This window comes from Cryptomeria japonica, chromosome 3, assembly GCF_030272615.1.
Source record: "Cryptomeria japonica chromosome 3, Sugi_1.0, whole genome shotgun sequence".
Taxonomy (NCBI): Eukaryota; Viridiplantae; Streptophyta; class Pinopsida; order Cupressales; family Cupressaceae; genus Cryptomeria; species Cryptomeria japonica.
The window spans coordinates 1,006,101,804-1,006,125,715 of NC_081407.1; the positions used below are offsets into that span (position 1 = coordinate 1,006,101,804).

General features: G+C 38.5%; 1 protein-coding gene across 1 annotated transcript in view; it reads left to right on the forward strand.

Moving 5' to 3' along the window:
- The window catches only part of LOC131036728 (26S proteasome non-ATPase regulatory subunit 14 homolog), a 63,214-nt gene that overhangs the window by 23,996 nt on the left and 15,306 nt on the right, over positions 1–23,912 (forward strand). Inside the window, exons 2-3 of the mRNA XM_057968696.2 lie at positions 953–1,145; positions 1,489–1,666. Coding sequence (XP_057824679.1) covers positions 1,016–1,145; positions 1,489–1,666 — 308 coding nt within the window. The 5' untranslated portion in view covers positions 953–1,015. The remainder of the gene's footprint in view (positions 1–952; positions 1,146–1,488; positions 1,667–23,912) is intronic.

The window sequence follows — 23,912 nt, forward strand, 5'->3', positions numbered from 1 at the left end:
GTATTGTGTGAGAGAGAAACATTTGACAATTGGCCATGTGTAAAAATAATTGCAATCTTGTGAAGTAAATGTTCAAGGACCATTATTATGTTCTTGTATTAAATTTAGTGTATAAAATGTCAAATTATTGGACCTTAAGACTTTGAGGTTTTCTAGGCATTAAGTGCCCCTCTATAAAGAAGAATTTTAGTGTATACACGTGTTCAGTCGTTTTCCACTTCAATCATAGATTTTCCAATCTTTGTTACTTATTATCATGCTGGAGGGCTATATTTACATTAATGAGTCTACTACGTTGTATTACTGGTGGAAGAATAATGCAGAGTTTGGGATAATGGAATGCGTGCATGCTTATATTTCAGTCATTGAGTGGAAATGATACATCAGTGGTTATCATTTGCATTGTAAGTTACTCTTTTAGACACAACTGATGTAATTACATCATTAACATAAGCAATGAATGACTACATGTACATAGTGTAGTCTAACATTATGTCTAAAATTATGTTATATTTAATAAATATGCTTGTAACTCTATGTTTGCATGTGATCGACTAAAGTGACTAATCTAAAGTACACTTATCCACCTGCTTTGGTTTTAACAAATTTGGGTTTGATAATTTCATTGTACAGTGCAAGAAATATTGAAGAATGCTTCAAAATTTGGCACACAATCTGCTGCTCACCATAACAAATTTGTGATTTTTTGTTTATAATGTTTAACTTTATATAGGTTATGTATTGAAGATCTCTAGAGTTGTTATTTTCACTGCTCAGATTCCCTTGCTTAAATCTAAGTATATAAGAATAAGAGATTAGTTCTATCCTTACCCAATCTGTACTACAACATCTACTTTTTGTATAGGTAGCCTCCTTATAAAGATGCCAAAAGCTTGTCTTCCTTTAAATTTGGCATCATTTGATGTGACTGCTTATGTTTTCACACAAACAGGTTTTTCAATCCGGTTCCTGCTAGTTTCAGTTGTTGCTCACAAGAGGAAGACTCCACAAGACAATGGAGAGATTACAGAGGATTTTTTCAGGGGCGGGTGGCATGGGACCACCTGCTACCGATGGCCCAATGCTTGATTCATCCGAGCAGGTCTACATTTCATCACTCGCCTTGCTTAAAATGCTCAAGCACGGTACTGGTTTTTTTCCCATTTATTTTATTTTATTTCGGAGCACAATTTTTTTTTAATACACACACACACCACTATGCACTTCAATACATATATATTTTTTATCTCTTTCAATATTTAAGGTTTTTGAAATTCAGGCATTATAAATGACATATAATTTATTAGTTAGTACAGTGAGATCATGAAATACAGTAATTAATAAATTGATACGGAACAAGGTAAACATACCTTTTTCTACTTAAAATTATGTTACAATGTTTCATTGGCTAATGTTTAGCATAGGGGTATTATAAACCAAGTGCTTGGTGCCCATATTGATGTTTTTACATGGTCTTTACAAAATCAGGTAGAGCTGGAGTTCCAATGGAGGTTATGGGATTGATGCTTGGTGAGTTTGTTGATGAGTACACTGTTCGTGTTGTGGATGTTTTTGCCATGCCCCAGAGTGGTACTGGAGTCAGTGTAGAAGCCGTTGATCACGTTTTTCAGACCAACATGCTTGACATGCTTAAACAGACTGGCAGGTATTTTCTTTCTGGAGCTATGGATATTAGACCCATATCCCAAACCTCTCATTCTTAAGAATCTTTTACTTCTCGTAAGCCTAGACATCTATTTTAGCTCTTCAGCCATTTTAAGAATCTAATGTTTTCCAAGTTTTTGAGATTCTATCATACGGTTGAGCCCTGTAATATAAGATAAATTTTGCTGAGGGAGTTTTTAAGAGGAATACACAATTCAAAACCCATCCATGAAACGTGGACTCTCCTAAAGGGAGGAAATTATTTGCATTTATTGCTTTCTTATTTCATTCTCTGCAGGGTAATAAAAAAATAAGCTGTCATTGATAGAAGCCTGTTCAGTGTTCAGTGCAGAAACTGAGAACATTTTTTGAATGGTATATTCTATCTTTGGAATTTAGTTTTGTTGTTTGTGTTTGAAGGTCTGCAGTCCCACAAAAGATTATAATAGTGCATTCTATTTGTGATTCATGCCATTTAGGAGATACAATAAAGGCAGTATTTTCAAAATCTTTGATGGTATGTTGATGCAAAAAGTGACAAAACGAGAGTAACATGTTTCAGTTCCCTCAATAATGTCTTGTAATGAGAGCTCTTTTTTTGTTGATGGAATTCATTCTAGCAGTTATATTGCATCAATGTATGCAATTTGTGGTTTTCATTGTTCTGGGTTTGATATTCATTTGAGGATTATGTATCACGTTGCATATTCATCCTTGTATATGTTTGCTCTTTGAGAAACAACACATTCATTAAAGCATGGACAGAAAACCCTGCGAGTTCTTGTCAAGTTGCCAAGCACTTGAAGTTTTTTCAGCTGGGCGTGTATTCTCAAGTTTAACTCGTGAGTCTCTGCAGATGAGTTTGAGAGGGAAAATTGCTGGATTTAAGACGAAAACTCATTGGGTCTCATGTGATTCCGAGGTAAAATATCACAACGTGGGATTAAAACATGCCAATGTGGGTTAAAATGTGTCAGGGCAGGTGAAAATGTGAGTTAAAACGTGTAGGGGCAGGTTAAAATGCATATTTCACAAGGATTTTTTCTATAATAGTTTAAAATCCTGCATTCACCCCTTTGCTGAGTTGAAAATTTTGGGCATTTTTCTGGCGTCGCGGCGGCAACAAAGTTCTTCTTTTAAATCCTGCGATTTCACAGGCTTTTTGCTGCGTTTTGGCACTGCAATTCCTTGCAAGCGATTTACGGCTCATAAAAATTCGACGGATCTTTTTATTTTGGCTGTTTCTGAGTTTAGTGCCGATTTTTCCTGTGTTGGCGACCTAGGGTTTGTGGTTATTTCTGCATACTTTCTGAAGACGCTGCTAGGGTTATTTCTGCAGATTATTTTTATGATTTATTTTCAAAAAAATCACTTTCTTTTCTGCAGATTGGTTCGGGTTTTCTAGAATCTCACACCTTGGGATTTGTGTCAAAAATTTACTACCTCGGGATTTGTGCCAGTTTTTTTTTTTTTTTTTGGCTGATTATTTCTCTGCGATCCAGGGTTTGCAGACAAATTTCTAAGTCTTCAGCAAATTTCAAAATTTAAATTTCTGGGTTTTTTAGCAAACCACAAAATTTGCGCATTAGGATTTAATTTTGCTCCAAGGTTTCAAAATCTTTTTTTGCAGCTGCTTATATTCTGATTTTTTAATCAGATTCTTCTGTCTTGTGCCTTAACTAGGTTGACCTCGTTTAACCTCGGTTTTTGTTATGGCATCTTTGACCAACATCATGTTGGAACATAGTCAAAAGTTGAACGGCCACAACTACATGCTTACCATTTTTGAGTACCGTTGCCTTGATCAGATTGTTTTGGGCAAGGCTACTCGACCTCCAGCAGCAAGTCCAGACTAGGATAAATTTGATGAGCGCAGTGGAGAGGCTGTCATGCTCATCAAGTTATCAGTCACAGATGACCAACTCCCTCAGGTGCCTTCAAGTAAAACAACGAAAGAGATCGGGAAACTGTTGAGGGATCTTCATGAAAGGTCCGACAAGAGCTGAGCTTTTTTTTCTGAAGAATATGCTGTTTCCTTTCATGATGGATGACAAGACATCTATCCAGGCACATATTTCGAAGATCAAGAACATCCATGACCAGTTGCAAGCTATTGGCCGCACCATGGCTAAAGAGGATATGGTAGTGATCACGCTGAAAAGCCTTCCCAGATCCTACAAGCATTTCATTGATACACTAAATATCACTTCTACTAGTGTTGATCAGAAGTTTCCTGATCTTTGCACCAAGCTTCTACAATAGGATTGATGGAACCAGTAGTTTGGAAGCAGTGCTAGTTCGTCCATTGAACAGGCTGTCACAGCCATAGCCTCAAATAAGTACAAAGGTAAAGCTCCGTCCTTCCAATAGAAAGGACAAGGTCAAGGTCAATCTTAGAAGTCTTCGAAGAAGAGCTTACAGTGTAATTACTGTCATCAGTTTGGCCATTTGGTGAAAGATTGCAGGAAGTTGATAGCATCCCAACAATCCAAACAGGGAGGGTTCAAGTAGAAAGCTAATTCTGCCATGCATCCTGATCAGAAAGAATCTGCCTTCCATGCATTCATGACCCAAAGCCCATGTGATGATGTACAATCATCAGCCTGGTACATTGACTCTGGAGCCTCTCGACATTTCACACATCGTCGGGATTGGTTTACAGAGTACATGCCTTTCACTGCTTTTGTGATCTTTGAAGGAGGCGAAGAGTATACTGTTGTCGGCAAGGGCAACGTTCAGATGTCATCTAGTGGGAGGGATTTGATATTCCTCAATGTATACTTTGTACCTGGTATGAAGCTCAATCTACAGTCAGTAAGTCAGATTATGGAGCTTTCTCCACAACTAGATGTCATCTTTGGCTTGCACAAGTGCAACATTGTTGACAGGGAGACTCGCACTACAGTTGCTGTTGGCATTGAGGATCATGGCCTTTATAGACTTGTTGATTCTAGTAGTTCTCAGGAGCTCACCATGGCAGCTAGGAGTACTTCCATCAACACTCTTTAGCATCAACGATATGGGCACCTGAATGTTCACTATTTTTCTCAGTTGGTTCAGGAGGATCTAGTTGTAGGAATACTTGAGATTCAAACTCAGAATCATGGAATTTGCGGAGCTTGTCAAGCTGGAAAGCATGCAGCTTGTTCATGCGGATATCTGTGGTCCCATGAACACTCCATCAATCACTGGATGCAGGTATTTTTTATTGTTTGTGATGATTTCAGTAGACACATGTGGGTGTATTTTCTCTAGCAGAAATCAGAGGTCTTTAGCATGTTTCAAAAGTTTAAGGCCTTACTGGAAAAAGAGTTTGGCTATCAGATAGTCACTCTTGAGTTCGATAATGGAGGGGATTTTTGGCCTACAGAGTTCACCAACTTTTGTGCATCACATGGCATTAAGCATCAACTTACCACACCTTACACCCCTCAGTAGAAGAGTGTTGTTGAGTGCAGGAACCTTATAGTCATTGAGATGGCTTGGTCTATGTTGGAGCATAGAAATGTTCCTAAGCAGTTTTGGGCGGAAGTGGTCTTCATTGTAGTCTATCTTGTGAACCGGTCTCCCACAAAGACCATTAAGAAGATGAGTTCAGAGTAAGCTTGGTCTGGCAGGAAGCCCAAAACCAATCATTTGAAAGTTTTTGGCTCTACAACGTATGTTTGGATTCCAAATGCCAAGCGCACCAAACTGGATTCCAAAAGTCAAAAATTAATGTTCACAGGCTACAGTGACAACCATAAGGCATATCGGTTGATTGATGTAGACACTGATCGTTTCATATTCAGTTGAAATGTAGTATCTGATGAAGAACGAGGGCCTTTTCATCCTTCTTCTCTTGTTTTAAGCATTGAGGATGAGCCTCCAAAGGCTACAAGTATGGGTGTTTGCCTTCCCTTAGCTCCATTTGATGGGAGGGATTTAGTTGACTCTACAGTTGTGGGGTCTCCCAGGCACGACATTGCGCCACCTGACTTTCCTTAGGTCCATTCGGATCCACATCTAGATGAGCTTGCTCTAGATATTCCAGGTAATCTTCTTCATCTTGCAACAGATGTTGGTACTTCTACTCTCTGACCTAAGTGGTGGACCAAGACCATTGGTGATCTTCATGATGATGAGCTCATTGAGGGTAGATCAGCTAGAGGCAAGAATAAGCAAAGCATAGTTAATTTTGCTCTTATGGCCAGCCATAGTTGAACTACTCGCCAAGGCCTGAAAAAAAACTCGACAACTTAAAAAATTGCTTAAATTTAATAAGAAATGCATTTTTTTGCAAAATTTAGTGAGGAGATGCATCTAATGAGTCAATAAATGAGAACACAAAGAAAACAAGTTGAGTCTAGATATATTTGATCGATTTAAACACAAATTGGGTACAAAATGGCATCCTCTTATGGAATGCTGGTGGTTGATAGACTGAAACAAAATGAAATAGCAAATTGTTTTTCTAAAACTAAAAGTAAATACCACATCAAAACATTTTACATCTTCCTCTTCTTAGCTCTAGTGAAAAATAGGGGAGAGATAGAACTAGAGGGTCTAGTCCTAGGAGTTCGATGTGCCTCCTCCACCTCGCCAAAATGAGGTTGAGCGTAGCACCCCTTGTAGGGGTTTGAGGGTGAGAGAGATAGGTCTAGATCTTGGGGGAGAGAGGAGAGAGTGAGATAGAGAGTGGTAGAGAGAGGAGATGGAGGAAGAGTGATATGAAAATAGATAGGTCTAGAATTCGGGGCAGATAAAGTGAGTGAGGTAGAGAGAGCGAGAGAATACTGATAGGAGCCTACTGATTACTGAAATTTGATTGTCTGAAAATTAAAAGATCTTCTAAAACCTAGAATTTGCATTATAACTCCTACAGATCTGAAACCACTCTCAAACATCCTGCCAATATATACATGAAATATAACTTAAAAGTATAAGAAAGGAAAAAGACATAATGAAATGTGACTTATGCTGATAGGAGCCTATTGGTTATGGAAATTTGACTAAGTTTAAAAATTTAAAAGATCTTCTAAAACCTAGAATTTGCATTATAACTCCTATAGATTTGAAACCACTCTCAAACATCCTGCCAATATAGACATAATATATTCATGAAATATAACTTAAAGTATAAGAATGTTATATTTCATGTATATATTCTAATGAAGAGAACGAGAGTGACTCGAAAAAAAAAGAGAGATAATAATTTTTTGACATGTTTGGGCCTTTTTTTTATGCAGGCGAGTTTTTTTTCAAAGACTTACCGAGTTTTTGTGCGAGTTAAAGTCGTAAATACTCGCAGAGAAAAAAAACTCGCCGAGTACTCTGTGAGTATTCCATCTATATGGTATTTTTGAGCCTCAGACATATACAAAGGCTAAAGGTGTAACAGAGTGGGAACATGCTATGGCAGCTGAGCAACATAGTCTTTTGAAAAATAACATGGGTATTGTCAGATCTTCCACCATGTTAGAAGCCCATTGGCTGCAAATGGGTGTTTAAAGTCAAGTATAAAGCTGATGGAACCCTTGATAAGTACAAGGCTCGGTTAGTAGCTGGTGTAGGAGCACCTAAGGTCTAGTCAATTTGTCAATTTGGTGTTTTGAGTCTTAGGAGTTAGGGTTAGGACTATTTTTGATTCAATAAGGTCCGTTGAGACCATTTGTAATGTTATTTCATGTTTTTGGGTCTATTTGTCAAAATTGGAGTCATGATTTTCAAATTTGTAAAGTTGCTCAAAAAGTTGTCATTTTTTGTCATCGGGATAAGTTATATTGATAAGATGTCATTGGGGTAAAAAATTGTGATTACTGTTATCGGGATAGGGTAACCCGATAGGGTATCATTGTGGTTATTAGGATAGTTTATGCTATCGGATTTGCAAAATTTTGTTCTGCCGATTTTGAATAGTTATTCCAATAAGATATTGGCATCGAGATAGTTAACCCAATAGAGCATCATTGTGGTGAAAAGTTGTCATCAAAACAGTTAACCGGATATGGTTGTCATCGGGATAGTTTACACTATCGGGATTACAAAATGTTGTTCAGCTGACTTCGATGGGTTATACCGATAGACCTTCAAATGTTTCGTTCGGCATAAGCTATACCGAAATGAGTGATATCGGGGTAGGTTGTTCTGTCGGAATTACATGAAATTGTTACTCCGCCTTGAAGATTTATTCCGATGAGTGATCAAAAAGTCATGATCGGCATTGCTATTCCGACATCGTACCCAATGTTGATTTAGCAGATCGACATTGCTATTCCGACACCTGTGTTCGACAACGATTTATCAAATGTGGAATTTGAACAGTCATGCAGTCCAATGGTCACCGCGGGAAAATTCAAATTTGGTATAAATTGTATGAGCAACAGGTAGAGAACAGGAGAAAGGAAGAAAGGGGGAGAACTGGGAGAATTTTGCTATGTAATTTTGTAACTGTTTTTTTCAAATTTGAAGTCGTTGGCACCAAATTGCAAGCTTGTTTCCACCCTGTTTCTGTAGTTTGCCCTATTTACTGTATTTGCACATTATTGTATGAATTGAAACGTGCAATGTGTTACCTTCTATTGCCGATGATTGGAATACTTAACTGGTAAAAGGTTTTGCAGTTCTAACAAAAATTTGACTGTCTCTCCCTGACTTGATTGTCATAACACCTTGAAACCTGGTGTGAGGACCCAAGAGGGGTGAGAGGGTACATAAGCTTAGGTTTTGTTGAAATCTGATTGTTTATGTTGTGGCAGAGAGTCTCTGTAAGGGTAGCTTGTGTCACTAATTTTGTAAGATTGAAGGGAAGGAGTTTTGGTACTGCATCAGTGGCAAAATGGTTTTCACAGAAGGAGGGCTTCAACTATGAGGAGACATTTGCTCTCACAACCAAGATGAGTACTGTTCGGCTTGTCCTCGCTCTCTCAGCTCAGTTTGGATGGAAATTCCATCAAATGAATGTCAAGAGTGCTTTCCTCAATAGTGATTTGTAGGAAGAAGTCTACGTGATGCAACCTCCAGGTTTCAAGGTTGCCGGTAAAGAACACTAGGTATGTAGACTAGTCAAAGCACTCTATGGCCAAAACAAATTCACCTGTAGTAGATGAATCTTCATTCAGGGAACTAGTGGGCAGCCTCATCTATCACACCGCCACTGTGAGCTATATTTCTCGCTTCATGTCAGCCCCAAAAGCTGATCATTGGGTTGCAACAAAGCGTGTGCTAAGGTATGTGAAGGGCACTCATGATTTTGGCATTTTGTACAACAAAAGCAAAGATCCTCGGCTGATAGGTTTTACAAACTCAAATTGGGCAGGTTGTGTTGATGATAGAAAGTCAACTTTTGGGTATGTTTTCAGCTTGAGCACAGGTGCAGTCACATGGACCAATAAGAAGCAATAGGCTAACTCTTTCTTCGACTAAAGCAGAGTATCGGGGAACTGTTAAGGCAGCATGTGAGGCAATTTGGCTACGTAGGATGCTTGCAGACATGCAAATGTCTCAATTAGGACCTACTCCCTTGTTTTGTGATAATCAAGAGGTTTTGAAATTAGCCAAAAATCTAGTCTTCCATCAGCGGACCAGGCATGTGGAACTACATTGTCATTTCATCCGCAAGCATGTTGAAGATGGATCAATGATATTGTAGTACATTACAACAGAAGATCAGACTGCATATATCCTCACCAAGTCTTTGAGCCCGACAAAGTTTGTCAAATTTAGAGGGCAACTTGGTGTAGTAGATAGAACGACCATTAAGGGAGGGTATTAGAATATTTAATTATATTTTAATTAGTTATACATATTCTTTAATAAATGGTCAATTAACTTTTTAGCTTTTTAGTTCGTTAAGTGAAACTATTGCTTCTTTATTATTTAGCTTTTTAAGCTTTATTTAGTATTTGAAGCTATTTAGCGTTTTAGTTATTCACTTAAACGATTTGTTCTTTTTATAGAACATCGTCTTGTAAACTCTATATATAGTATATACCGTTGTATATTGTTGAATATACAACCATTAAGGGAGGGTATTAGAATATTTAATTATATTTTAATTAGTTATACATATTCTTTAATAAATGGTCAATTAACTTTTTAGCTTTTTAGTTCGTTAAGTGAAACTATTGCTTCTTTATTATTTAGCTTTTTAAGCTTTATTTAGTATTTGAAGCTATTTAGCGTTTTAGTTATTCACTTAAACGATTTGTTCTTTTTATAGAACATCATCTTGTAAACTCTATATATAGTATATACGGTTGTATATTGTTGAATAAAGCATTCAGCTATTTTTCAATAATGTTAGGTTTGCCTCCTTCAATGTCTTTTGTTTGCCTCGTACAAACTCCTGCAGAGAACAATCCTTTTCAGAGAACAATTTGTTGATGGAAATCAAGGGGTTTTTGTCTTCCAGTCTCCAGTGATAGATGAATAGTTTGTCCAATCTATATGAGGGATTGAGATAATAAACAAGCTTACATCCTTTGGTTAGCCTTGCTTATATAGACACTTGGGTATGCAACCTTTCCGTCCAAAAAGAAATCTTTTCAAATTCTCAAGGTCCTCTTCCAACACCCACTTAGGAGGATTAATAAAAGATTTGTTTTAATTACAAAGACCCCCACCCTAGTTGTCCACTTTATAAAAACACTTCAAGTGGCCACTTGATGAGGAAATAAAAAGCATAACTCACTTATGGTTATAAATCATTTCCATAGTATTATTTTGTTGAGCCCACAGGAAATGGGCTTACGGATTATCATGGAAACATATTGGAAAGGGGTCATAGCACCATTACCACTCGGGTGTGCTATATTTTTTCATGCTACCATAGAGGCTTGCACATCCATCCTATCAGTTTAAAATAATGTTGAGTTTAATCAACTTGAGTGAATAAACTCAACTGTAGTTTGATTATGCACATGTCAACTTGCAAATGAGCATGTCCATATTGGGTGCGCCCTTAGTCAACCTACTAGAGGTAGGCACCACCATAGTTGAACTACTCGCGACTCGGCTCGACTCACCAAGCCCCTGAGAAAAAAACTCGGCAAAAACTCGGGAAAAACTCAGCAACGTAAAACCACACTTAATTTTAATAAAAAATGCATTTTTTTTGCAAAATCCAATGAGAAGATGCATCCAATGAGTCAATAAATGATAACACAAAAGAAACAAGCTGATTCTAGATATATTTAAATGCAAAGTGTCTACAAAATCGCATCCTCATGAGGAATGCTGATAGCTGGAAGCAAAATAGTAAATAGTTTTTGTAAAACCAAAAGTAAATACATCATTACAAATTACAATTACAACTTCCTCTTTCCAGCTCTAGCTAAAACTATTTACTTTTCCTCTTCCTCTTCCCAGTTCTGAGGGTGAGAAAAAGAGGGGTAGAGAGATAGGTCTAGATCTTGGTGGAGATCTACAAATGCCCAATATTTGAAATTTCATCATTCATATTGATAGTTTCAAACTTTCAACTCTAAAATGTATAATACCAAGATTTCTTCAATGCTAATTATGTTGTTATATGGAGCCTAATCAGACTCTGAGGTTAAATTTTCCCTACTTCCATTAGTGCAGTTTCCCCCTATTTTTTTTGATGGGGGTTTGGGGGCAGCGCCCCTTGCGCGCTCCCTGTCGCGATACAGGGTGGGGTCGAGGGGCAGCACCCCGCGAGGCCAAAAATACTTTTATTATTTTATAAAGGCGTCGGGTGTTATAAAGTATAAGAAAGGAAAAAGACATATTGAAATGCCACTTATACTTAAATGTTATATTTCATGTGTATATTCTGATGAAGAGAATGAAACTGACCTGAAAAAACAAAAATTGATAATTTTTTGACATGTTTGGGCCTCTTTTTTTAGTCTAGCTGAGTTTTTTAAAGAAACTCGCCGAGTTTTTGCAAAAAACTCGGCGATTACTTGGCGAGTTTTTGCTGCGAGTTAAAGTCGGAAAAACTCGCAGAGCTCAAAAACTCGGCGAGTTTTTGAAACTCGCCGAGTACTCTGCGAGTGTGCCATCTATGGGTCGCACCACTATTCAGATGGACACCGATGTGTGCATTTGGCACATTTCAGATACTATTCTTGTGGAAGCTTAAGTGTGTTCATATTGCCCTTTCCAAGCTTGTCTCTATTGTTATAAATAGGGGCAATTTATTTGAGTTTTAGTCTAAGCCTTGTAGAACTTTGCTTAACATAATTTGAGGCTCCTTCTAGTTTATATGAGAAACACAATGAGTTAAATAGCCAATATCTTGTTCATTGTATATTTGAGTTTATGCCGTTCTTTCTATGGGCAACTAGATAATGATAATAAGTCATAGTTCCATGGAGTTTCTTAATGGGGGGATGGGTTTTGAGGACCAATGGCTTAAGTTTGGGTACAACGGGGTGGGGGAGGGGAGGTTGGCGGTGCAAATGCATATAGTACTTGAAAACTTGGCTATAAAAATATGACCAAGTATAAGAATTGCAAATGAAACTTTGGCATTCTATGTAAAGTTTAAACTAATAAACATTAAAAACATGACAATGATTATATTGAAATTTGGACATTGACAATGGTGGGTAGAGTTTTGGAACTTTGGGAGCAAACAAAGAATAAGTATAAGAATTGCAAATGAAACTTTGGCATACTAAGTGAAGTTTAAACTAATAAACATAAAAACAAGACAATGATTGCATTAACAATAACAATGGTGGGTGGAGGTTCAGGGTCAAGGAACAATGCCCCTTGTGGGGGTTTTGGGTAGATCCCCCAATGGGGTCAAGGGGAAGGATCGCTTGCCGGGGTCTTGGGGTGGAGCCCCTAGCATGGTTGAGGGGCAGCGCTCCTTGTGGGTTCCGGTGGCAGTGCCCTTGGCCGGCTCCTTGTCGCAATACATGGTGGGGTCAAGGGGTGGAGCCCCCACCAGCAAGCACAAATAAGGCCTCCAAAACCTCACAAACATCCATTACGAATGTCATTTTCACAAATTTATCACCTTTTTTTGTTTTCAGTTGGAGTTTCTAATTGGGGGCCATGGTAGATTCCTAGGTGTCCTCAAGATGGTTAGGGGACTCTTGGGAGTTTCGGGGACATCGATGTCCCCAGCCTACCGACGGAGGTGGCAGTCTGTGGGGGTGGGACGTGTCCCCATGGTTCAATGTAATTAGTTCAAAGGCATTTCTTTCAGGGTAGAATTTACAAAGAGCAAATCCAACATGGTATTAGAGCAAGTTTGCACTTAGGTTAGTTTCATTCCATTCCATAGAAGTTTTTTTTTGGGTATTTGGGTGTAGTGTTCCTAGGGTTTTTTTTGTCTGTCTCACCAGTTCAAGATAAAACTTTATAACACCAGTGCTTAGCTTAAGTAACAGAACACTTAGTTTGCTTCAGAAACTGTAGAACAAGTTAAACAGAAATCCACAGACCATACACTGCAGTATTTTCAGAGGATGGTTGATTAATTTTCTGATAAGATTATGAAATCCAAATCAAATGCAAATTTTACAAAATGGCTGTTGAATAGTATGAGAGCTGAATCAGAAACAATCTTACAAAATGGTTTTTGAATAGTCTCCTCAATTGGAAAGTCGTAATAATGATCCAGCTTGTTGATGTGAGCAACTGGTACCTGCAGTTACGTCTGTGACTTGCCTAATGCTGGCTGACTGGAAGATCCTTGTCTGACTGCTGATTGGTTGGATGACCACAGGAGCTATCTCCACCAAGTCTGGAAATTACTGTCAAAACTTAGACCTTGTGGTATGAGGCGTCTCTCAAGCCCTAAGATCCCAGCTGATGGTGGTTCCTGATTTGTAAGTGCTTGATGCCTGATTGAAGTTGTCCATCATCCTCGATCTGATTTAGTGATAATCCTTAAGTCTGGGAACTTGATTGAAGGGTTACTGATTCACTGTAGGTGGTAGTTGCTTTTAGGTGCTCTTGGGAGGCAGTTGGATGACCTGCATGTTAAGATTAAAACTCAGAAATCAGAGACAAAAAATTCTCAAAGGAACAAAATACACAAAATTTATCCTAGGAAAACCCTCCACCTGAGGGTGAAAAACCCAGCCACACCAAAATCAAACTTTATTATAGGCACAAATCTGATACAATGCTTTCATGCTTAACAAGCAATGAACTAAATAAGATTGTTAACACTTTAACAATCAACACATAAGCCAATAACATCTCAGAATGAGTGAATGCTTCTACCATACATCCGGCACATATCCTTTCTGCAATATGAACTGATAAAACACCAATCGAATACAAGGAGAAGAACCAGAATATCTGATGAAGATGCAAGGTCGCAGATGAAGATATCGACCAGCAACAAAAACAAAAACTCCTACCTAAAAAATGATCATGTAAATATATATTGAAAACCTTAAACTTCACACTCCCGAGACACATAGCTGATCCTCGAATAGAAGAAGCACGACACAACATAACTCTCAACGGTGGAAGACGGAAAGCCACACGCTAAAGAATAATCGGCAGTTACACTACCGACATCAAGAGGAGTTGCAATTACGATGAAACAGCTGAACTTCACAACGGATGAAAAACAGGTAGGAAATAAACTGCTGCCAGCACACACGATGCTCCCACGAAGCGGCAAGCCATACACACGAGCGGTGACGGTTATCATAAAAAACCGATACACCTACAACATTCCTTGAAGTGAAGAAATAAATTACAACGAACAGAGACCTCAAAAAATCGAGTGAAATAGACAAATGAAGAGATGCAACAAGGTAAGGAATCATCAACAAAAAGAGATTCGCACTCATCGCAGGTGATATGAAGTCTCCTGAAGCTACAAACATTAACACTCCCTCTTAGCAAAGGAGAGATTCGCACTCATCGCAGGTGATATGAAGTCTCCTGAAGCTACAAACATTAACACTCCCTCTTAGCAAAGGAGATATCATTTACTGATTTTCAAGTCATGGAGTCTCTCAACATGACAAACACAATGGCTACGCCCATATGTGTAAATAGCAAAATTTAATCACGGATTCTCTCAACGTGATAGCATCATGGATTCACTCAACATGATGTTGACCATGGCTACTCCCATGAGTGAAATAAACACAAGCTCTCATCACATAGTCACTCAACGTGATGTTGTCATGGAGTCTCTCAACATGACATGCACTATGGCTGCTCCCATGAGTGGAAAGAGCAACAAGGGCTTTCACCTCAAACTTCTCCGTCACAGAGAAAAATGCATTACAAGGGCTTTCAACTCAAATTTCTCCATCAGAGAGAAAAATGCATTACAACATAAAATGAGAATCATTGAAGCTGAGACTCCCTCTCAACAAGAGCATCATTATCCACAATGCCAAGCTTATCTCTAAAATAAGAAAACTTCACTCTAGGAAGTGGCTTGGTGAGAATGTTAGCTGTCTACTCATTTGTGCAAATGTACTTGAGCTCAATTGCTTTGAAAGCATATCTCTTAAATAATGATACTTGATCTCCACATGCTTGGATCTATCATGAAAGACAGGATTAACCGAAAGCTTTACACAACTTTGATTGTCACAAAGAATCACAATTGGTTCCAAAGGCTGCCCACCTGCAAGAAGCTTTCGAAGCCACATTGCTTCTCGTGCTGCTACACAAGCTGCATCATATTCAGCTTCTGCTGTACTTTGAGCCACAAATGATTGCTTCCTACTGCACCAGGAAATCATAGCTGAACCTAAGCTGAAACAACAACTGGAAGTGCTCTTCCTGTCAGGCACACACCCTGCCCAATCTGAATCAGAAAAACCTTGCAAGTTCAGACCTTCACAAGAGGTATATTTCAGACCATATCCCACTGTACCACATACGTATCTCAATATATTTTTAGCTGCAACAGAATGAATCTGTTTAGGCTCACACATGAACTGACTGAGAGTGTTAACAGCATAACATATATCAGGCCTTGTATTGACTAAATACATCAATGATCCAATCAATTGTCTATACATAGTGCGATCAATTAAATCTGAACTAGCTGCAACCTCATTTAACTTTTTTAGATTTGCTTCCATGGGAGTTGCCATAGACTTGCAATCTAACATACCAAATCTTTTAAAAATGTCAATGGCATATTTCCCTTGACTCAGGTTAACCTCATTTGATCTTTGCCACACTTCTAAACGAAGAAAGTAATGCATAAGACCAAGATCTTTCATCTCAAATTCCGAAGCTAACTCTTCCTTACATTTAGAAATAAGATCATCCTCTCCAGTAAGAAATAAATCATCAACATAAAGAACTAAAATTAATGCTTTATCATCAATTACCTTGAAGTAGATATTTGGATTTGCACCATTTTTGAGGAAACCCAAGCTCAGTAAATAATGATCAATTCTTTCAAACCATGCACATGGAGCTTGCTTAAGGCCATACTAAGCCCTTTTCAATCTACATACATGTGATTCTTTCTCATGAATCACAAAACCATCTGGCTGCCCAATAAATACCTTTTCTTCAATTACACCATTCAAGAATGTTGTCTTTACATCCATCTGATGAAGTTTCCATCCTTTAGTTGCTGCAATAGCAATGTTAGTTCTGATTGAAGTGTACCGAGCTACAGGAGCAAAAGTCTCCTCATAGTCTATACCTTCCTTTTGAGAAAACTCTCTAGCTACGAATCTTGCTTTATGTTTTTCAACACTTCCATCAGCTGCATGTTTAATTTTGAACGACCACTTACAAGAAACAACAGATTTACCTTGAGGTCTAGGAACTATATCTCAAACGTCATTCTTGATGATAGATTGATATTCTTCCAACATTGCATCTCTCCATAATTGCTGTTTTGAAGCCACTTCAAAACTTGAAGACTCAGATTCAATAATATGACTCATTAAAGCAACATATCCTGCAAACTTATGAGGTTTCTTACTTTCTCTGAAAGTAACACGAGGGGCTGAATATTTTTCAGCCTCTTGCATAGTATGCCTGGCCCACAAGGGTCTCTTCTTGTCACATGAAACATTACTTGGTTCAGCAGAGGTATCTATAGGTTCAATAGGATCAATAGGATCTTCTAATTCAAGAGTCTCCCTCTGAATCTCAGAAGGGGAATCAGGGGCAGCAATATCCATATCTTGAGAAATCTCATGATCTTCTCTATCAATTTCTGTAGAAGTCCCTTTAGATCTTTTGCAAGCTACATCTTCTTCAAATGAAACATCTCTGTTGATTTCAATCTGTTTTTGTCCTGGACTGTTGACTCTGTAAGCTTTGGAGGATTCACTGTAACCAACAAAAAATCCCTTCTTACCTGAAGGTTCTAACTTAGATCTTTTATCTTTAGGTACATGAATGTAAATTGGATACCCAAAAATTCTGAGATGACTAACTTTTGGTTTAGTACTTATGAATGCTTCTTCAGGAGTCATATTGTCTAGAATTTGATGTGGACTACGATTCTGAACATAAACAACTGTCCTGCAAGCTTCTGCCCAAAGAAAGATTTGAAGGCCTTGATCATGGATCATGGCTTTCACTGCCTCAACAATAGACCTGTTTTTTCTTTCAGCAATACCATTTTGTTGAAGATTATAAGGGACACAAAACTCCCTCTTAATCCCAGCTTCAATACAGAAATTTTGAAACAAACCAGAAGTATATTCACCCCCATTGTCAGATCTTAAAACTTTGATCCTCTTATCAGACAAATTCTCTACTTGAGCTTTGAACTTTTTGAATCTAGACAACACTTCATCAAATTCTTTAGATTTCAGATAATAAATCCATGTCTTACGAGAGAAGTCATCAATGAAAGTAACATAGTACCAAAAACCACTTAAAGAAGCAACAAACATAGGACCAAACAAGTCAGGATGAATCAGCTCTAGAATTTCTTTGCTCTACTTTCACTAGAGTGAAAAGGACTTTTAATGTTCTTACCTAGAGCACATCTTTTGCAGACACCATCATGATCTTGATTGAGCTTAGGAAGACCAATGAACATCTTCTCCATGGAGGAAAGAGTTCTGAAATTTAGATGAGCAAATCTTTTATGCCACAACTCATTAGAAGTCATGGAATCATGTGCTAAGGCATGAATAGGACGAGTTGAAAGTCTATATTAGACTCTCATGACGAACACCAATTTCACGAGCTGTCTTATTTCTAGTGTTCTTCTTCCATACAAGAACTTTGCCTTCAACAAATGCAACTTGATATCCTTTATCTTCCAATGCAGAAATATAAATCAGATTTCTCTTGATTCCAGGAACAAATAGCACATCACTTAGATGAAGAGGAATTCTTGAATCTAAATGAAAGGATGTGGTTCCAGCTCCTTTTATAGAATAACAAGCATCATCACCAATGATAACATGCAAATGAGAATCCTTTTCAATCAGATTAGAGAGATGTTCATGATATCTAGTAATATGGCGAGAAGCTCCACTGTCAATCAGCCAAGTAGTACTATCAGAGGGAACATTACTTGAAAGAGCAGAAATAAATAAGAAACCCTCTGAATAGAATCCCAAGAGTGAGGAAGGCCATTCATGGCCAGCATAACCAGGACTTTATCCTCAATAGAATCTCCAATAGCATTGAGCTGATCCTTCAATTTTGTAATCTTCATAAAGAAGGAAACAATAGATTCACCTCTAGCCATTTTAATATGAAGGAGTTGACGTCTCAAGGCTAGAGCTGTACTCGTGCTGTTGAATTCATACAAACTTTGAAGGCACTTAAACATCTCTTTGGCTGAATTCAACTTGGATATGACAGGTACTAGATGATCCTTAATAGAATCAATTAGTATCTTTCTTGGCATGAAATTATTCTTTCTCCATTGTGCTTTCTCAGAGTCATCAGAAGGTTCATCTACAACATGTTGTGCGCTGCACAACACACCCCGTATTAGATAGGGGCCCTCGTTTTTATGTAATAAGCAATAAAAAGGGAGAGTAGCAAACCAAATTCAAAATTTTTGGAGAGCACATAATGAACAAGATCGAGCATTTGCCTTGGAAATTCGCTCATTTAACCCCAAAAATCCCAATTAACCCCGACTCGCATTCTTTCCCAAGGGTCCGAGTTTGGTAAGCAGAGAGGGCAAACAATGAAAATCACACATTCTTATTGCAAAGCCTGAAATTCATTTTTAGTAGAAAAGGCAAGCAAGAACCCAAAGTCGCCTGCAAAACCCTAAGTCGCTCATTTCAAGACAAGAAACTGAATTTGTAAGATCTAAAAATCGCATCTTTGGGGCAAAAATCCCAAATTTCATAAGGCAGGTTGCATGTTTTTAAAATGCCGAGTTTCAGACCAAGGGAACAAGGGTGAAATCGCGCATGTCAAACCGAACGACCGAATTCCCTCAGCAAAACAAAATCGCGCGATTTCATGGAGGATGCCGAAGTTTGCATAAAACGAATAAATCGCACATCTTCCTCAATTGGCCCGAAAGTCACCAAAGGGAAAATCGCATAAGTCAAAATATTAAAAAGTTCACTGTTTTTTATTTAAGAGTCTGAAATTCATTAATGTAATGTTCGAGTTTTAAGGGGGGTCCATTAAAAGACAGAATAAAAATTGTGCAAATGGGTTGGAATACCTGAAATCTAATGAGGGGCATTTTAAATAACATGTCTAAATCTCTCGTTTCACTCTAGGCGCTCAATATTTCAAAGGAAGACATTTCACTTAAAGACAAAATCTCACGTTTAGAATGAAATACCCGAAATTAGCAAACAAAGAGTCCTAAACATTTAAATTAAAATCTCTCAAAAGGCCCCTTAGGCCTGAAAGTCAAAAGGAGAGCCTTTAACTTGAAAGTCGGAATCTTGCAAAAGGCCTCTATGGCTCGAAATTCGCAATGAGCAAACATTGTAATTTAAAATAAATCTTGAATTTCACCTATTTCGCCCGAAGTAATGAAAGGAGGACATTTAAACTTAAAACTAAATCTCTCAAATTTGCAAAAAGGTCCAAATTTGGCAAACGGAGGCATTGAGACTAAAAAGATCATCTCCCATTTCACCTAAACAGCCCGAAAATCAAAGCAAGGCGTCCAAAAGGTGAAAAGGAAAGTCTCACAAAAGGCCTCTCATGCCTGAAAATTGAAACAGAGGCTTTCTAACTAGAGCAAACATCTCACATTTTGGTGAGAAAGTCCGAATTTGCCAAACAAAGGATTATAACTTGAAAAGGTAAATCTCTCAAAACCTCCACTATACCCGAAATTCCAAGACTCGGGTGATTAAAAGGTTAAATCGCGCGTTTTGATCCAAGGGTGCGAATTTCATAAGTAAAAGGTGGTGTTAAAATGGAAAGCCAAAATCGCTCAAAACATGTAGAAGGCTTGAATTTCGTTTGGGAGAGCGAATCAAGAGCAAGGACCGAACTTCATATTGGAGAAGAGGGGCATTTAAAGATAAAATTTAATATGATTGTTAAATTAATTTATTTAATTTTTCAAAAGGATTATTAAAAGTGGAATTCATTGTTTGCAAGACAACATCGAGAAAAGCTAGAGCGTCAACCTGAAGCTCAAATTGGAGACGCGATCGCAAGGGACGCTAGGAAGCAAGAATGAGGAACGTGCTGCAGGGCGCAAGGTCGAAGTGGCGAAGCACAAGGAAACGTGCCACCACTTGAACTGTAAGTTGAAGTCCCAACAAGACTGAAGATAAAAGAACACTCAAAATGTGCAAAGTCAGAAATACACAGGTGGAAGTAATTCCAGAAAACTAGTTTAAAAACTGAATTTGTTTAATGTAAAGAACTGCTTGTGGGCCCCATCTAATGAATTCAAAGTGGGGACACAGGTCAGTTATTTTCAACTATTGGATAGACCTGAATTGATGTCAAATAGTGGTCTGCAGTTGAGAATGTGGTTGGGGGGATAACTTGGGATTAAATGGGCATGGGTTAAAGTTGCCAAGTTCTAGAAGGCAGATCAGGACTGTTGGATGTAGTCAATCCTGACCTCTGGTTCACTTTGTAAAATCTATAAAAGGCAGGATGCCTCTCATAGTTAAGGGTTAGATAGTTAGAAGTTTTTTTTTAAATAATTAGATTTCTAGGAGTTAGAAGCTAGATAGGTTTCAACAGTTTTCAGATTAGGAGTAGCATAGAAATGCTGCAGAAATTGTTGTAATGGCACTTGAAATCAATATATGGACATTGATTTGGTGTTTATCATCTTGGTTTTATTTTGTTTGCATGGTTTCTTTTAGCTAGTTAGAATTAGAGTTCAATGATTTCAATGGCAAAATTTAGAGGGTATTTGATGCATTTCAAGTTCATACCATTGGGGGCCTACTTATTGTTGGTCACCGTGCATGGTTAGTCTGAACCCAAACTGTGCTTAGTTCAATTGTAGGTGTTTGTCTTAGGCTGCACCAGAATTGGGTGCTTAAATGAGTGTCTCTGGTCTGAAAATCCTTCATCCCTTGGAGATTGCACTGTTCTTGTCTAGTTGTGAGGGTGTCTCTGGTGAAACAAGAATCTGTTTATGGAAATCTGTCTACCCGCTACTCTAGTCATTCTTATCGCTGTCGTTAGGATCCCAAAACCCTTCCCTTTTGCTTTTATTTCCCAGTTCGAGAATCAGATGCTGACCAACTTGTTGTAAACATAAGGCCCCTTGTGCTCCCAACAAAACACATCAACTGTTGAGCTATCCTAAAGTCATGACCTGACATTTGGAACCTTGAGGTTGTCCCCTTTGATCAACTAAAACAGCATTAGTTATTCCTTACACAAGAGAGGACAAAATACTCAATGAGAACATTCTATTCTGCATTGGCCGGATAGAGTTGTAGCAACACGATTTTAGCCACGTCAACAAAATTGGCGCTTGAAGGAGGGCCTTGTCAACTTCCTTGCAACAAGTTAGTCTATTGTACCCTTTGAATGTCATATTCGGGATATGCAAGATCCCTGTTAAACTAGAAAACCCCCCAAAAATAGAAAATCTGAAAATACCATAAAGATTTATGAGTCAAAATGTCGTATCAGCCACTTCATCAAGATTGTCCGCAGTTCGACATTTTCCAATTCTAGCAAAGGCCGAGTCTACAGCTATATCCCAGGCAGCTATCCGAGTTTGCATTTGCGGGCCACTGTAGAATTCATGGCACAACGGAGCACGAAGAGTTGAGCTGCTTGACATTTCTGTCAAGAGTCAAGTTAGCATTGCAAGGGTAGATATTCTTTTGGGATATGCCCAAGTCAGAGGAGTTCATACAACCGGATATCCCTAGTCCTTTGTCAAGCATCGAGGAGTTTACACGATTTAAGGACTGGATTGAGAACTAGTTTGGTCTCAATGAAGAGTTGTGCTTGGAGAGTGTGCTGTCACCTTGGTGGTGCAGAATTCATCGCACCCCACATTCAGAACTCACCTGCTCGCTATGCATGGAAGTAGTCAATCAAGTCAAAGCCCAGTACGGACTGCTCGAAGCATCAGAGGAATCCATCACCAACAAAGTGTGGAGTGCCTACCTTGCTGTAGACGAGTACAAAAGGAGACAAAATCAATGCAGCACCACACCTTTCGACGATGTTAAGATGGAGTTGTCAAGTGCTGACCAAGATGAACCTGCCAATCAGATTATGGCAGCGAATGATTTTGTTGTCCTTGTGCCTGATGAAGCTAGGGCTGAAGATGACAATTAAGTGCACTTCGTAGATCAACCCAATGCTAAAAAGCAGTTTGTAGCACCCCCACCAATGGAGGATGCAGTCGAGGAGCCAGTTGAAGACATTTTTGAGGACCAAGCTATCGAAGAGTCCCTGCTATTTGAGGATATGCTGACAGAAACACATAAGACTGCATGGTTCATGCAACCTGAAGATGCATCGATGGATGATACATTCCACTTTCTTGAGTCCAAATTCGAGACTGCTTTTCAACCCGTGCAACCTGATGTAGAATTTGATATTGATTTGCACACGCCGGACGCAAGCGGGATGCTGCACCTCCAATTGCGACCTCCTAAAGCTGTTGAAGATCTATTGCACGACACCCCGCATGACTCAGAATCCCACCAGGTTGTTTCTTCCCTTTTTGTTGTTAATTTGAAAATTTTCAATTTATTTTTGAATATTTTGGGAAAGCAACCTGTAAATGGATTAACCACGGACCTAATGAACTTCCCCAACTGATAATACTGCCCGATGTCCTGGTTAAACCCGAGAGTGGCCAACTAAAAATTTTCTTTTCAGAATACAAAGACAAACTAGCTAAATTGAGAACTGTTCCTGCTATCCTGTTACTGCTGCACGTGCTAAAGAATCATCTTGGGTCAGGAATGCATGCGTACAATCCATATTTTGTACAGTCGGTTCTTCATGTACATAGTTAGTTTAGGTTTTTGTTTTCCGTTTTAGGGTAGTTTTCTTTATGTTTTTAGCTACGATTTCTTGTTTTCTGCTATAGTTAGTTTGCTTTGTCATAGTGTAGGTGTCCTTTTGGAAGGGGTTGTCTCCCTATCATTTTTGTAGGGGTATGTTCGCTTTGCTTAACTTTGGTGTGTGAAATCAGGAAGTTTTTCCGGCTTATTTCTTGGATGCCGACTTTAGTAGAGCACCTAATTGATGGTTGCCCCCATAGTCAGTTCATTTGGTTTAAGGCTTGGTCATTCTAAAAGTCTAGTTGCTTACTACGTTTTGTCACCAAAACTGCGATCACCACACGTTTAACACTTAATATCACTTGTTTGTTGTTTTGTCAATGGGAAGTCTTTGCAAGTGAAAATCTGAAGATCTGCTTCAGCGACCACTGTAACGCTCAATCCCGCGTAGGTTTCATTGCTTACTAGCCAATGTGAAAAAGTGAAAGTGAAAATAAAAGAAAAATCAAAAGAAAAGAAATTGAAAAGCAAAGAAATATCAAATTGCTTGGCTTTGGGAATGCAAACACCTCTGCCGGTATTGAAAACGAAATCTATCGAAAACAGAGCAATCTTTGTGAGCTTACAGGCGATAACCTCGTCGGGGCTATAGATGCTTGCTGGCAGCGAGGCAATATCCAGGTTGCTTTCGAAGTTAGATTCACCCCACGTAGCTTGTCTTGACTGAATGATGATATCCCAACTTTCTTTAAGCTGGAATGAACTTCACTGTGCACACTTGATTTTCAAAGTTGGTGACTCGATTCAGTTTGCGACCTCATTTTTGCTTTGAACCCGTCTTTTGTCATTTGGGTTGTTTTGTGGGGTATATACCAAAGATTTTGAGGTTCAATCCGGATAGTCATCCTTGAAATGTTCAGGAACATTTCCCAG